At 62.6% G+C, this 14,096-nt stretch overlaps 2 protein-coding genes across 8 annotated transcripts in view; both read left to right on the top strand.

Moving 5' to 3' along the window:
- Positions 1-4,312, top strand: part of EXD3 (exonuclease 3'-5' domain containing 3) — a 120,027-nt gene extending 115,715 nt beyond the window's left edge. For 5 of the 7 annotated variants that reach the window (XM_008005466.3, XM_073022119.1, XM_073022120.1 and 2 more), the window contains 3 exons: positions 1,574-1,664; positions 3,561-3,599; positions 3,945-4,312. In XM_008005466.3, coding sequence (XP_008003657.3) covers positions 1,574-1,664; positions 3,561-3,599; positions 3,945-4,258 — 444 coding nt within the window. In that variant the 3' untranslated portion in view covers positions 4,259-4,312. Of the gene's footprint in view, positions 1-1,573; positions 1,665-3,560; positions 3,744-3,944 lie in introns of all 7 variants that reach the window. The other 2 variants (XM_073022123.1, XM_073022122.1) reach the window with 2 other exon arrangements.
- Positions 4,313-8,860: 4,548 nt separating this feature from the next.
- NRARP (NOTCH regulated ankyrin repeat protein) lies at positions 8,861-11,488 on the top strand. Its single transcript, XM_008005482.3, has one exon. The coding sequence runs from the start codon at positions 9,207-9,209 to the stop codon at positions 9,549-9,551; it is 345 nt and encodes a 114-aa protein (XP_008003673.1). The 5' UTR covers positions 8,861-9,206; the 3' UTR covers positions 9,552-11,488.
- Positions 11,489-14,096: the final 2,608 nt, after the last annotated feature.

Raw genomic sequence — 14,096 nt, 5'->3', positions numbered from 1 at the left:
TCTGGGCTGGGCCCAGAGACCGGGTTACAGGACCTGCCATCATGGCACAAGGAGCTTCCTGGTGGGAGAGATGGGAGCTAGGGGAAGAGGAAGGGAAGGTCCTGTCTCCCTAGCCCAGCCTGGGTCTCCTAGCAGAAGAGCCCCACCTGTCCACCACCTCCAGCCTCCGGCCTCTGAACTGGTGGGAGCTACAATGCTGGAAGCAGGTAGTGCAGCCTCCTACTGTCGAAAGGCCCAGGGGAAGACAGCATGTGGGACAGGGCCAGTGCCCCCAACATGGCCACACCCAGAGGCTCCAGGGGCCTCGAGGCCACCTGCCTGCGGCAGCCATGTCATCCGGGGCTCACCCAAAGCCCCTGCATGGGGAGGAGTCCTGGAATAGCCATGTGACCATGGATCTCGGCCTCCTCTTCCCTGCTCCCCCGTACAGGTGGCCTGGGAGCCCCACCTCCTCCCCAGGGTGCTCTGACATCAGAAGGGCTGTGATGGGAAGGCCACACCTTCACAGGACCTGCGGGTGCCTGCCTGGGACCTGGCTCCCAGTGGGCACCCAGCCCCCTCCTGGTGTTGCCTGGGGAGTCCTGGGGATTCAACCCGTCTCCTTGTCCAGGAAGTGACCACTGGGAAGGCGGTGCATCCCCCTCCAAGTCATGACTCGGGGTGTAAGCTGGTCCCGGCCTCCCTGCCCCGCCCCCAGCATCACAGTAAGCCTGGCAGGTTGGTCATACTCAGAAACCACCCGGAGGGGCTGGGTGTGGCACACACCTGGAATCCTAGCACTTTGGGAAAGCCAGGATGGTGGATCACTTGAGCCCAGGAGTTCAAGACCAGCCTGGGCAATACAGTGAGACCTCATCTCTACAAAACATACAAAAGTTAGCTGAGTATGGTGGTGTGCTACTCAGGAGGCTGATGTGGGAGGCTCATTTGAGCCCTGGAGTTTCTGGCTGCAGTGAGCTGTGATTGTGCCACTACACTCCAGCCTGGGTGACAGTGAGACCCCGTCTCAAAAAAAAAAAAAAAAAACGGTACAGGCACGGGGGCCCGTTGTATGCCCTGGACAAGGCACAAAGTAGTTTTGCTCTAGCTCCCCGCCACTTTCAGGGCCACACCCGCCCCAAGGCAGTGGCAGGCACAGGTATCAGAAAAATGTGGATTCGGAAATGGACAGGTCAAGGGTTGGGGCAACTATGAGGCTGCCCACGCTGACCCTTTAAGGCTGGACCATGTGTCCAACACCCCAGCTGAGGTGGCCCGGAGGGGACCCAGGCCTGGTTCTGCCCTCGAGGGTTCTGGGATTGGAGAGGGTAGCTGGGCAGAGAGTTCCACAAGTTCTCAAAAAACAGAAGAGGCTTCCCAGGGCCCACGAGAAGCCAGCGCAGTCAGGGAGGGCTTCCAGGAGGCGGTGTGGCCTGAACCCCACAGGACTATGCGTGGGGACAAGAGGGGACCCAATATCTGTCTCTGTGAAACCCCATGGCCAGACCCAGAGCTTCGAGGAACAAGCACAGGGCTGGGGTAGGGGCACCTGGAGAAGCCCCGCCTGGGCCTCAGCACCCCCTCTGGCCCCCAGGCCTGCAACTGTGACCAGTACCTGAAGGTCTCCAGGGACATGATGAAGCAGCTCGTGTGGCTCAGCGGCCACGAGGGGCCCAGGAGCTCAGGTGAGTGCATCAGGGTCAGGCACTGGGTCTGTGGGGCCTGGGATGGGTTGACTTGCTGGGGTAGCCAGGGAAGGGGGCCTGTCCTGTCCAGCACTGAGCTTTCTCAGATAAGGGTGGCGGCCAGGTGACAACAGGTGGAAAAAGCACAGCAAGGGTCAGGTGCCCACATGGCCTCTGCTCCCTTCTGTGCGGTGGCAGACCAGGAGATCAGAACACCAGGGCCCTCGGCGACCCTCTGGAGTGGTGTGCACCTCCTTCTCTCTGCTGGGCCCAGGCACGCAGTGCGCGCGCACGCACACACACACACGCACACACACACGTGCAGCAGCCCATTTCCCTGCCTGTGAAACTAGACAGAGGGCTTCTTTCTCTCCCTGTGGAGGGTGCAGGCCACCCAAGGACTTTGCAGTTTTAGATCTGCACCAGGGCTGGAACTATGGCCCGCCGCCCCGCACTGTTAGAACTGCCGGCCCCCACCCTCGGGAGGGAGGCGCCCCAGGGAGGGAGTGGAGGGTGCTGCTCCTGGTCATCCTCAGTCGGGGGCGGGCACAGGAACTAAGGGAATGGAGGTGGATAGAAAGGGGTCAGTCCAGGGCGGGTGCGGTGGCTCACGCCTGTAATCCCAGCACTTTGGGAGGCCAAGGTGGGCGGATCACGAGGTCAGGAGATCGAGACCATCCTGGCTAACACAGTGAAGCCCCGTCTCTACTAAAAATACAAAAAAATTAGCTGGGCGAGGTGGCGGACGCCTGTAGTCCCCGGTACTCGGTACTCGGGAGGCTGAGGCAGGAGAATGGCGTGAACCCGGGAGGCGGAGCTTGCAGTGAGCTGAGATCGCACCACTGACTCCAACCTGGCGACAGAGCGAGACTCCGTCTCAAAAAAAAAAAAAAAAAAAAAAAAAGGGTCAGTCCAAGTTCAGGGTAGGAGGACGGGGAGCAACCAACTGTCACCCCAGGCAGCCAGCAGAGCACACCCCGGAGAGTGAGGCCAGAGGTAGCCTCCAACCTCAGGCCCCGATGCTCGCAAAGGCACACTCAGGCCAGAGCCCCAGCACATGACGGCACACACGCTGCCCCAGGGTGGTGGGCAACACCCGGATGGGCTGACAAGTGTCACACGGACTGTGGGGTAAGAGCTGGGGCCAGCCAGGGAGGGTGAGGCAGGGAGGCCAGAGGAGGGTCATGGCCTCCTGGGCTTCAAGGAGGAGCTGGGGCTGGGGTGGGGGCCTCGTGCATTCATCCCCGGCTGTAGCTGATCCGGAGCCATCTGTAGAGAAATGCTTGCTGAGCAAATTACGAGGGTCAACAGGAGCAGGGCAGACGCTTCTCCCACCTGCTGGCCAGTGTTCCCTCGGCCATCGTGCACTCAGCCCTGTGGTGACCCCTGGGTGGATACCGGCCCTGCCTACCCTGGGATCTCACTGGGGACTGGGGGGCCTCACAGGGCCAGCGTGAGCCGCTTCCCAGGGTCTCCAACAGACCCTGAGCCTGGCAGTCCCTGGGCCCTGCCCACCCGCCCGCCCTTGCGCTGGCTGATTTCGAAATTCACCACTGGCAGTGGGTTTATCTGCTCATCGCTGCCCCCGCCCCCGCCCGCCGGTTCTCAGGCCCCCAAGAGCCCTAATCAGCAGATCTCGCGCCTAGAACATGTTTCCCAGGGACCTTTGAGCCCCAAGACCTTTCTGAGGTGTGAGTTCCCAAGGGAGGGGACCAGGCCGGTACCACAGCTCCTTGGCCCCCTGCCCTCTGCCGTCTTCGAAGGCTGGGGTGTGCGTGAAGAGGCCGCACACCATGAGGTCACTGTGCTCAGCCATATGGCTGCGTCGTGGACCCTGGTGGCTGCCAAGCCCCATCCCTAGGACAGTCCCAGACCAGTTCTCATCTTGACTGACAGGTGACAAGGCCACCCAGAGCCAGGAGGTGCAGGAGCCAGGTGAGCCCCGGGACCGCCCACCAAGGACACAGCTGCTTCTCCACAGACCCGACTTGCCCCAGAATAGGGGACTTGGGTCCCGGCTGGACAAAGGGGGCTCTCTGGGGGCTCTGTGGGGCTCTTGGGGGCCCTAGGGCCCACAAGGTGAGGGGTGGGGTCCCTCGATAGGAGAAGTAGGCACAGAGGAGGAAGTGGAGGAGGCAAGGTCAGCAGATAGGTAGCAAGAGGAGCTGCTGAGGAGTGAGCATGGGCTCAGCGTGGGCCGCCAACTGGGCCACCCTGGGAGCAGCTTGGGGGCCGTGCCCGAAGGCTGAGGGCTCAGGGAGTCCACTTCTATCTGTCCAGGCCCAGCCCCAGAGGCAGCCCCTGGGAGCTGCACCTATGACCGTCCCTGCCGCTGGCTGCAGGCGGCTGACCTGCGGGCGGAGACACCCGACATGCTGACCAATGGCACCCAGCTGCAGCTGGCAGGGGTCCCGGTGGGCGTGCTGAGGACCCCCGGCCTGCGGCACTTCTACTGCTGCACGCGCTGTGGAAAGGTCTTCTGGGATGGCTCCCACCTGGATCGTGTAGCCACCCACTTCCGAGACGTCCTGGAGAGCACCCCCAGCCCCTGTGAGCCGAGCCCAGCCCCCAGCCCGGCCAGCAGTCCCTTCTGAGGACAACCAGACAATAAACATGGAAAGTGCCCGACTGCTGGGGCCACGGCCGTGGACTTGCTCACATGTTTCATGCTCACCCCACAAACCCCTCGTGGGCCCCTCTTTGTGCCAGCAAGCGCCGGGAACACCGAGGCGGGGTCCCAACCCGAGCAGCTGTCGGAAGAAGACGAGGGTTTCCAGATGGCCAGGATGCTGGGACCTCTAACCCAGTGGGACCCACAAGGTCTCTCCATCACCCCCGTCAGGGCTGTGTGGTCCCTGTGGGAGAGTGGCAGCCACAGCCCCACTAGAGGCACCTGGGCAGCCAGCCACGGCCAGGGCTCCGCATGCGTGGGCACCAACGTCTCCGTCCTCACAGCTGTCTGAACACAGCTGCTGCTGCCCTTGTCTGGGAGAAGGCTGAGGCCCAGGCAGCCACTGCTGCCCACCCTGAGGGTCCGAGGGTGCTCTGCCAAGTGGAGCAGGGAGGGCAGGGGGTCCCAGAGGTGGGAGAGGAGGATGAGCCCAGGGAGGGGCCATCCCAGGAATGTGCCCCCTCCCGTCACCCACATCCCTTTCCTCTGCTTCCTGCCTGGAGCGGAAATCAGCTCAGATTTGGCCGAGGAGTTGGGCGGAAGCCTCGGGCAGCAGGGTCCTGGGGGCTGGGGAGAAGTAGCCGCCTCTGCCCAGAGTAAGGAGCAGGCTTCGGGTGCGAAGGCCTTGGGCATCCCTGGACTGGCCCAGCCAGGACCTCCCTGTGGGTTCCCGGCCACACCAGGGCTGGCCACTGCCCCTGGGTACCCCTAGGGACTGCAGCCCAGCCCCTTCAGCCCCCAGCAACCCCGGCAGGGGTGTCATTTCACAGATGGGGAGGGTGAGGCTGAGACGGGGAGGGCCTGGCCTGTGTCAGAGCCAACTGTCCGGTTTTGACCTGCCCCCTTGACCTGTTGGGCAGCTGCAGGGCCTGAGCCTGTCAGGTGGGGGCATCAGGGTGAGCAGAGCAGGACCCCAGGAAAGGGTCAGGGCCTTCTGGGACTGGGATCTGCTTCTGGGAGGGGCACCCCAGCTCCACATCCTGTCCTGAGGAGGCAGCCCCTGGCAGGGTTTAAGAGGGAGTGGCTGAGGGCACCCACCCTCCACCCGGCCTGGCTGCATCCTGGAGACACTGCTCCCAACGCAGGCCTGAGTGCTGCTGTTGGCTCTCGGCAGAGGCAGGCAAAGCGGTGCAGAGGCCGCAAGGAGACAGAAACCACGCATCCTCCGTCCTTCCTGGCTGGCTCTGCCTCTGCCCACCATGGCCGTGCTGCGCCATATGCTTCCGCCTCCACACGTCCCTCACTACCCAGCACAGGCTCGGCCTGGTTCTGCGGCGTCCATCCCAGACCCAGGCTTTGGTGAGGGTGAGGCTGTCTGCTCAGTCCCCACCCCAGGCCAGGTGCTGGAATCCAGCCTCAGTCACTGGGGGTCAGCACCCATCAGGCTGCTTCCTGGGCTAGGGGATAGACACCAGGCTGACCGGCTGGCTGAGGCTGCCAGTGCCAGGCCATGCCCTGAGCGGCCATCCTGGTGGGCAGGAGCCACCGGTTGCAGGGATTGTCTGTGGCAGTTCCTGCCCGGGCGTCCTTCCTCCACTGCGGCCTGTGCTGGCCCAGGCTGAGTGTTTGTTATTTGATCTCGATCCTCTCAGCCCTTCTACCAGGTGTCTGGGCTGCTGGGAAGAAACACTCTCCTCTTTCCCACGCTCCCGACACATTTTAATGAATTAGCTGGAAGCCCCGCCCCCACTGCCCGCCACCCTCCCTCCCCGCTCAGAGCCTTTAAGGTGGCCGCAGGCCTCGGCCCAGCTCTGGCCAGCTGCCCCTTCTGCGCTGTCCTCCCTAGGCCCTCCCAGGCGGGCTGGCCGCCCCGCACGGACCTCCCTCCCCATGTTGCCCACTGCTCTGAGCCTCCAGGGAAGGAAAGGAAGGGGGTGCCTGCAGGGAGAAGGGGCCCCACTGTTGCCTTCTGGGGGCGGGTGGGTTACAGGCAGGGCACCCCCGGGCCAGTATCCTCAGGACAGGCAGGGGAGGAAGGACAGGGCCCAGCTGCACAGTCGGAGCTGAGCCCTGTCGCTGGGTCCCAGGGCAGGGCCTCCCAGACAGCAGAAGGCTCCAAGCAACACCAGCAAACACCAGGGGTCCTCTCGAGCACAAGCATTGGGTGGCTGGAGGTGGACCCCCATGTCCCAGCATTTGGAACAGATGTCCACCTTTTGGATGTCCCTCAGCAAACATTCGGGAAGTGCTGACTCGGAGCTGTTGCCCCCCGGCCCCTCCCCCCTTCCCATCCTCAAATGGAGCCGCTTCAGGGCCGTGGGTGTGGCCAGGGGAGCTCGGAGTCACTGTGGAGAAGCAAGAACCAGGGCCACTCAGCGAACTCCCTGTGGGCAGTGTGGTGTGGCTGGCCTCTGAGCCCCACAGATGAGCCTGGGCACCCACCTTGGGCCACAGACACACTGCAGTGGCGGACCTCACCACCTCTGCCTGACCCGGCTCCTGCCGCGCAGGGCCACCACACCAGCCACACTGTCCCTGCGCCGCCCGGCCCTCGCCAGCGGCCGCCGCCGATTTCACGCCCGTGGCGAGGCCCCGCGTTCCCACACCGAGCTCACACAGGGCCCCTTTGTTTGCCGCCGCCACGGATGTCGACGGGACTTTCTCCCAGGCCCTGCTCCTGGCCCACAGCATAGCCAAATGCCTTCTCCAGGCCCGGCTTGAGCCCACCTGGGCTTCGGCCTGTTTGCAAACCACCCACCTTCCAGGGGAGGCCCTGTGCCCACTGAGTGCCAAGGGCTCCGCCCACCCCCAGTCATGCCCTCTGTCTCTTGCCAGTCTAGCCTGGCTGGACCCTGGGCAGATGCACAAAACCCATCACTGCACAGGACTGAGCTCCTGTCCTGACCGTGAGCTCAGAGCGCCCTGCACACCCAGCCCTGGTCTGAGGTCCAGAGACGCAACCAGCACCAAGGACCAGCAGGCAGCCCAGCGGCTACCCCTCCTCAAGAGGCCAAAAGTGCCCAGCAGAGCATGGCAGTCTGGGCCGTGCCATCTCTGCCCCAGGCCTGGGCTCCACAGTGTCCATCTCTGTTCTGCTGGGGACCTACTCCGGGACTCCACTATGACCCCACCTGCACATTGGGGAGCACCCTCCCACCCTCTGTGGCCCCCTTAAGAGCTCCTGGGAGAAGCAGTGAGGCCCAGGGGAGAGGGCTGAGCAGAACCAGCGGCCCCAGGAAGACCAGAGTGAGCTCTAAGCTGTGCCTTGGAGGGACAGAGGTTCCCAGGCCACCAGGAGGTCCCCAGGGGCGCAGGACATTGCTCCAGTCAGCCAGGGTCGGTCCGAAGCGGGCCTGCCCAGTTTTTCCTGCCAGTGTAAGCACAGCATGGGGTGGGGACACACCCCTGTGGGGAGCCGGATGTGGGGGCATGGGGCTGGCGGGCGGAGCGTCCCCAGACAAGGCCTGGCAGGGGGGTCTCCCCAGCCCGAGCTCAGAGCTGCCTGCGCGGAATTCCCGGTTTGGCTTCAGAAGGAATTCAAGCCCCGGCCTGCCTGGCCTCCTGCTCCGCGCCTGAGAATCACTCCTCCTTAATTTCCAGCGACCACAGCGAGCTGTAAACTGTAAAACTCTAATGAGGAAATGCGCTGTGCTTCCCCTGCTGGTGCCTCCCGGTCAATTGTTAGAATGGTCAATAAAAATGGGTTTTATAGTTTGGAAGCCAGGCGTTTCAGAATTCCCTTTTGGGACAGCCCTGGCGCCACACCTGGCCCTGCTCACCTGGGCAGGACCCATGTGTCCGGCATGCTGGTGGGTGGGCAGCAGAGGGAGGCAGGCCGCCGTCCCGACCCTCCCGTTGCGCCCCCGCCCTGGGCTTCCTCCTGAGAGGACAGCGGAACCCCCTTCACCGGCAGCCGATGGAAGGCGCGGTGGCCGGCCGGAGGCCCCTCGCATCAGTACGGTTGGGGCACACATAGGTTGTGCTGGCGGCCATGAGGCTGCCCGCGCGCGGGAAGAACCCGCGTGGCTGAGGGCCCCATGTCAGGGCCTGGAGTTGCCACCCGCGTGGACGGTGAGCCCGGAGGCGCAGGCTGGCCGGGGTCGCCGCGCGCCTCTCCGCTCAGAGGGGTCTCTCCCTCACCACGGGCCTGAGATGCCCGCGAACCCCCTACCCGAGAGAGGCCGCCCTCGGGGCCACCTGGCGGTCGCGCTCGGGTACCGGGCAAGGCCTGGGTCTGGCTGCGCAGGGAGCTTGGAATTCCCCGGGTGGCCGGAGGGAGAAGGGGCGGGACGACCGCGGAGAGACGCTGAGCGCCCGGGGGGCGCGCGGACGGCAGCAGCGACGGAGCTGGACCCCCCCGGCGGCCACCTGGCCTCCCCCGCCCCGGCGCTGCCGGCGACCAGCGCCCCCTGCCGCGAAGCGCGCCGCCGCCGGGACCCGCCCCCGGACCCCCGCGCCCGGCACCGCCCACGCCCCGCCCCCACGTGGGCGCGGCCCAATCCCAGGGCCGCCGGCGCGCGCGTCACGGGCTGCCATTGTTATGCAAATATAAAGAAGGTAAAAGGCGCCCCGGCGCGGCGGGCGAGCGAGTGCTGCGGCGCGTGGGGAGGCGCCTGGGAACCGCGTGGGAGCCGCAGCCGAACCGAGCAGGGACCGGGACCGCGCGGCGCCGCCGTCCCCGGCCGGGCCCGGCCCCCGCGAGCCGAGCGCGCGCCCCCGTCGCCCACCCGGGCGCGGCTGAATGCGGCGGGGTCCCCGCGGCGGCGACCCCCGGCCCCGAGCGCCCGGAGCGCCCAGAGGCGGCGTGCGGGGCCCGGGGACGCCGCGCCCTCCATGCGCCGAGGCGCGCCCCGAGACAGCCGGGAGTCCGCGCCGCAGCCGCCGCCCGCGCTGAGCCCCGGCCCGGCCCGCGGCCCGCGCCCGGCGGCAGCATGAGCCAGGCCGAGCTGTCCACCTGCTCCGCGCCTCAGACGCAGCGCATCTTCCAGGAGGCTGTGCGCAAGGGCAACACGCAGGAACTGCAGTCGCTACTGCAGAACATGACCAACTGCGAGTTCAACGTGAACTCGTTCGGGCCCGAGGGCCAGACGGCGCTGCACCAGTCGGTCATCGACGGCAACCTGGAGCTCGTGAAGCTGCTGGTCAAGTTCGGCGCCGACATCCGCCTGGCCAACCGCGACGGCTGGAGCGCGCTGCACATCGCCGCATTCGGCGGCCACCAGGACATCGTGCTATATCTCATCACCAAGGCCAAGTACGCGGCCAGCGGCCGGTGATGTTCGCCGGGACCCCGGACCCCGGTCCTGCGCCCGCGTCGTCTCTGCTGTACCTTCCCGCCAACTACCTCGGTGCGCCCCCGGCTCGCAGGCCCCGTCAGAAGGCCCGCGGCCACGGCGAATACGGCGCGTGCGTCCCGGCCCCGGGGTCCAGCAGCCCCGCCGGCCGAGCGCCTCCCCGCGGCCAAGCCGGGTCCGGCCGGGCCGGAGCAGCTTCCCACGGCCCCCGCCCGCCCGCCGCCTCGCGGGTGGGGGCGGGGCGCGGGCTCCAGCCCCTTTTGAAATTTGAGTCTCGCAACCAGCAAGTTCGGAATCCCGAGATACCGGATCCTCTGCGCAAAATGTTTTCTCCCGAAGGTGAAAGGCGGGCGGCGGGGACCGAAGGCGGACTCGGAGCGCCCCGCCGCCGCCTGCAGGACCCGCCAGCCGGCCCGGGACGCGCGGATGCCGGCTGCCGCCGAGGAGCAGCCCCGAGGTCCGCGGTCCGCGCTGCTGGCGCACGGCCGAGGAGACGCTCTGCTGTTCGCTGTTCTTGGTGTTCTAAACTATTTATCTTGTGTGTGTACATTTGTGGGTGGAGTTTGTGCGCCTGGTTTTTTTTGTTTGGAAAACACTGTGCGTGGTCAGTGTGGTTATGGGGGGGAGTAATGCATTTTTTTCTAGTCTTAAAACTAAAAACTTGAGTCTACCATTTCTTGGTTGCACTGAAAATACCGCCCAGCCTGATGGTGTTCCCGTGCTGTCCCTCCCTCTTCCCTTCTCCCCTCGTCTACTACCCCCCCGTTCTGTTCCCCCTCCCTCCTCCCTCTCCCTCAAATCCGTGAGTTTTGGGAGCCCCAGGGCCCCTCTCCCCCGCCCCTCCTGGATGAGGCCACCATCCCCCAAACCGGCTTGTTTTGCAGTTTCCCCAGGATCCTGGAAGCTCGCTGGCGCTCGAGGGTGGCGGGAACACGGGGGGTGAAGGTTCGTTACCTTTTCTAGTGCGTTCTATCATAGTTAACGGTTGCACACTTTTTTAAAAAAAGTAAATGGATTTGCCACAATTAAATGTCATAACATTTATGACAGAATATAAAATATTAACATATTTTAAGCCAAGTTTTAGGTGTATTTTTTGAATCTTGGTTATAAACCCAATTTTAAAGGGCGATGTATCCAGCGTTGTGAAGGCAACAGAGTGTACCCATATTTATATTTTTATAAAATACCTATAAGACTGTGAATCTCTCGTGCTAATGGCTGAGTGAATTGAAGGACCATTTTGCCCCTTTTTAGCCTCCCAGAGCTTCGAGGACTCCATTCGAATCCGAAATCCTGCCATGGGGGAGGGGTCGCGTCGAGACCTGGGCCCGGGGAGGTTCTCCTGCGTCACTTTCTGTCCTGAAAGGCGCCCTTCCTGGTTTCTGTGGCTCGTTTTCTATGCAGCCCCACACCCCTTGTTGTTTTGATCCTGAGAAATAAAAGGGAGGCTGAATTATTCAAATTTAAATGAGGTTTCCCCTTCATGGAAGTGCTGCTGACCCTTCGTGCAGAAATGGGGAGCACTTGAGGACACAGGTGGGTGGAGGCCCTTTGTGCGTGGCTGGTCCTATTCGGGCAGCCCTCCGTGGCTTTTTATAAAACTTTGTGTGAGAAGAATATATTGATAATGTCAGTGAAACAAGCAGACATTGAAATGGAGGCACAGATTACTCCACAAGGAGTTCTGTATATTTTTTCTAGATGCAAATACCTTTTTAATTATGTTAATTAATGTTAAGACTTTCTAGGCTTATATCGAAGCTGTGTGTGGGTCACGGGATGATCACTTCTAACTGGATAAAGTTTGTGCAGCACATTTCTGAGTGTACGATATTGACTTGTAGCCCAGCGTGAAAAATTTATAAATAAATTTTTCATTGATCTTTTTATATTAAAAAAGAAAAGTTTGTTGGTCCTTCTTGGCTTTGGCACAAGTTGCAGAACACCCTCTCTGGGGACGAGGGTTAGGCTGCGACACAGTTTGTGGGTGCTGGGTGCACAATGCTTGGCTTGTATTTGCCTGAAGACAGAGCCTGGTAAACTCGCTCCCAGCCCCATGCAACGGCCAAGCCCAACCTGGCTGCACACAGGACTCATGAGGACCCAGCGCCTCCAGAGTGCCCAGAGCTAGCGTCACAGCCTCTGCTGCGTTCCCCAGCAGAGCAGCTGAGACCTCCGCCAGAGAGGACAGTTTGGCCTGAAGCCCTGCCCACTCCTACCCGCTAGGGGGTCATGCTGGAGGGTGCCTGCTGCACAGAAGGATTATCTTGTAAATTGGGGGAAAATATCATAGCTGCTCACTCTTGGCAAGTAGAAAGTTCCCCGGAAGGCACCTGGGAGCTTTGGAGGCCCACACAGACCTGGAGTCAAACACCCCAAAGAACACAGACCCTGAGTTAGAGGAGCGTCGGGGCTGGGCACCCCCATTCGCAAGAGAGGAGAGCAGAGCAGGATGACTTGCCAGCACCTGATAGAAAGGAGCAGAAACTCTTGGCCCACTCCTGAGATGCCCTTGGGGCCTTGGGGGTGCTGTACAGGGCTGCAAGGGAGCACGCCCTCCCCCCGGCAAGAGCAGCCAGCAGGGAGAACTTGGAAAAGGGTAAAGACCTGGAGTTACAAGGTAACAACTTTTCAAACCCCTCGGCGGAGTGTAAGGGGCATCTGCTTCCCTAAACCGTGTCCCCAGAAGGGCTACCCTTCCCACAAACTTTCCCCACGCCTCCGCCTTCCTACTCTGCACTGCTGCCCTGTTTACCCTTGGTTTTCCAGGCGCGTTTTCCGTCGGTTACGCATTTCCTATCCTGCAGAATCAGCCTGGGAGACGGGCCAGCTCCCTGAAGCAGGCTTTGGGAAGTCTTCCCTGGGTCAGCCCAGGGATGCCCAGCCGTTGGAAAGGAGAGTGGCCACAAGAACCTGGACATGATTGGGGTAACCAGAGGATGAGGTCAGGCAGTCCCAGTGATGGCCAGGGCTATGCTGGACCATGCCACACTTCCCCACCCAGGGTCTGAAAAACAAAGGTAACATTTGTTACTGGCATTAGCCTGCAGGTGGGTGGGGTCCCAGCCAGTGGCTGCCCCTACAATATCCGGGAAGTTCTCCCACTGTGGAGAGGCCTGGCCTGGCACCAGGGGCCTCCCAGGCACATGGCTGCCACCCCAGGGTGTTCTTTGCAGCTCCCTTAAATTCTCTCTTCTGAAAGATACATTTGACTGACAAAGGCCTTGTGCTGCTTTTCTCTCCAGCAGGAACAAAAGGAAGCCTGCCCAGGCAGTCCCGTGGGCAGCTGAGGAGAGGAGGGCTGAGAGGGTGGAGCTCTGGGGGGTTCTGCTTCCTCCCCAGGTGCCACTGGGGCACTGACCAGCCCGGATGGCTGGGGACAGCCTCAATGACCTTCCTTGCCAGGCACAGCCCTAGGGGGCAGGCAGACACACACTCTAAAACCACGATTGTCTTCCCACCTTTTGGGGTCATATCTATGAATGAAATCTCAGCTGGGAGGGTCGAGGTGTCTGGGGACGCTGAACACGGCCCACGTTTAGGCCCACAGGCTTGTCCTTGTTAGGGAGCCCTGGGTAGCACATTCCTAGAATGAGCAGCTCAGTGGAGGGGGAGACTGGCCACCTGTGCACCAAGAGTGGGCCTCCCTGGCCACAAGGGGAGGGGGGCAGCTCTGGGGTACAGGCAAAGAGGAAGAAGTCCCTGGTCTCTGAATATGGCCAGGTCAATGCTGCTGTGTGTCTCTGATGCCTGTTTCCCTCCCGAGTTCAGTGGCCTGTGCCCACACTTCTTCCAGGGCCTCTGTGTTCAGCAGATCACGTACTGCAGCAGGGTATTGGTGGGTATTAGCAGGTATGGTGGGTACTGGCCTATGGCACAGTTACTGGGGAGTCTCCAACCCCCCTCCCCAGGCATGCCCCTTTGTGGCCAGGGTGAGAAAGATGGTCTGGGGGGCCCAGCCTACACCGTCAGCCCTGGCCTCCCAGATCTGCAGGTGTGCCTTGGAGGCCAGGTGAGGGGTCCAGCCAAGAGGCACGGAGGAAAGCCAGGGTGGAGGGGTTGGCAGGTGGGGGCTGGGTCCCTGGGAACCCCTGAGAGAAAGGAGACAGTCCCAGCAAGGTCAGGGCCTGCCCCACATCCCCCGCCAGGGCTGCTGGGCTCCCGTCCAACTGTCTGTCTCTGATCTGACCCCGGCTGGAGGCAGGAAGCGCTGACGTTGGAACGGACGCCAGGGAAAGACCAGGAAATGCAGGAAGATGGTCAGCTAGAAAGAGTGATGTCTAAAGCCAGCAGGCGTGGGAGCCAGGACACAGCAGGCCAAAGGAGGGTGGACAGGACTTAGAAGCCAGGGAGAAGGGGTGCGGGGAAGGAAGAGCGGGAAGGAGCTGCCCGCTGGGGTCTGTCCCCCAGAGTCCTCGTAGCTCAGCACAGAGTGGGACAGAGGTGTCGGGGACACGAGAGCACCCGGCGCACAGAGCCTCCAACCTCGGGAAGGCCAGCTGCCCCTGAAGCTCCTTGAGACTG

Source organism: Chlorocebus sabaeus, chromosome 12, assembly GCF_047675955.1.
Source record: "Chlorocebus sabaeus isolate Y175 chromosome 12, mChlSab1.0.hap1, whole genome shotgun sequence".
Lineage (NCBI taxonomy): Eukaryota > Metazoa > Chordata > Mammalia > Primates > Cercopithecidae > Chlorocebus > Chlorocebus sabaeus.
Note: the sequence above shows the minus strand (reverse complement) of the source record. Positions and strands in the feature narration are given on the sequence as shown.

Coding starts and splice junctions, on each gene's coding strand:
- NRARP (XM_008005482.3), top strand. CDS start 9,207: ATGAGCCAGGCCGAGCTGTCCACCTGCTCCGCGCCTCAGACGCAGCGC.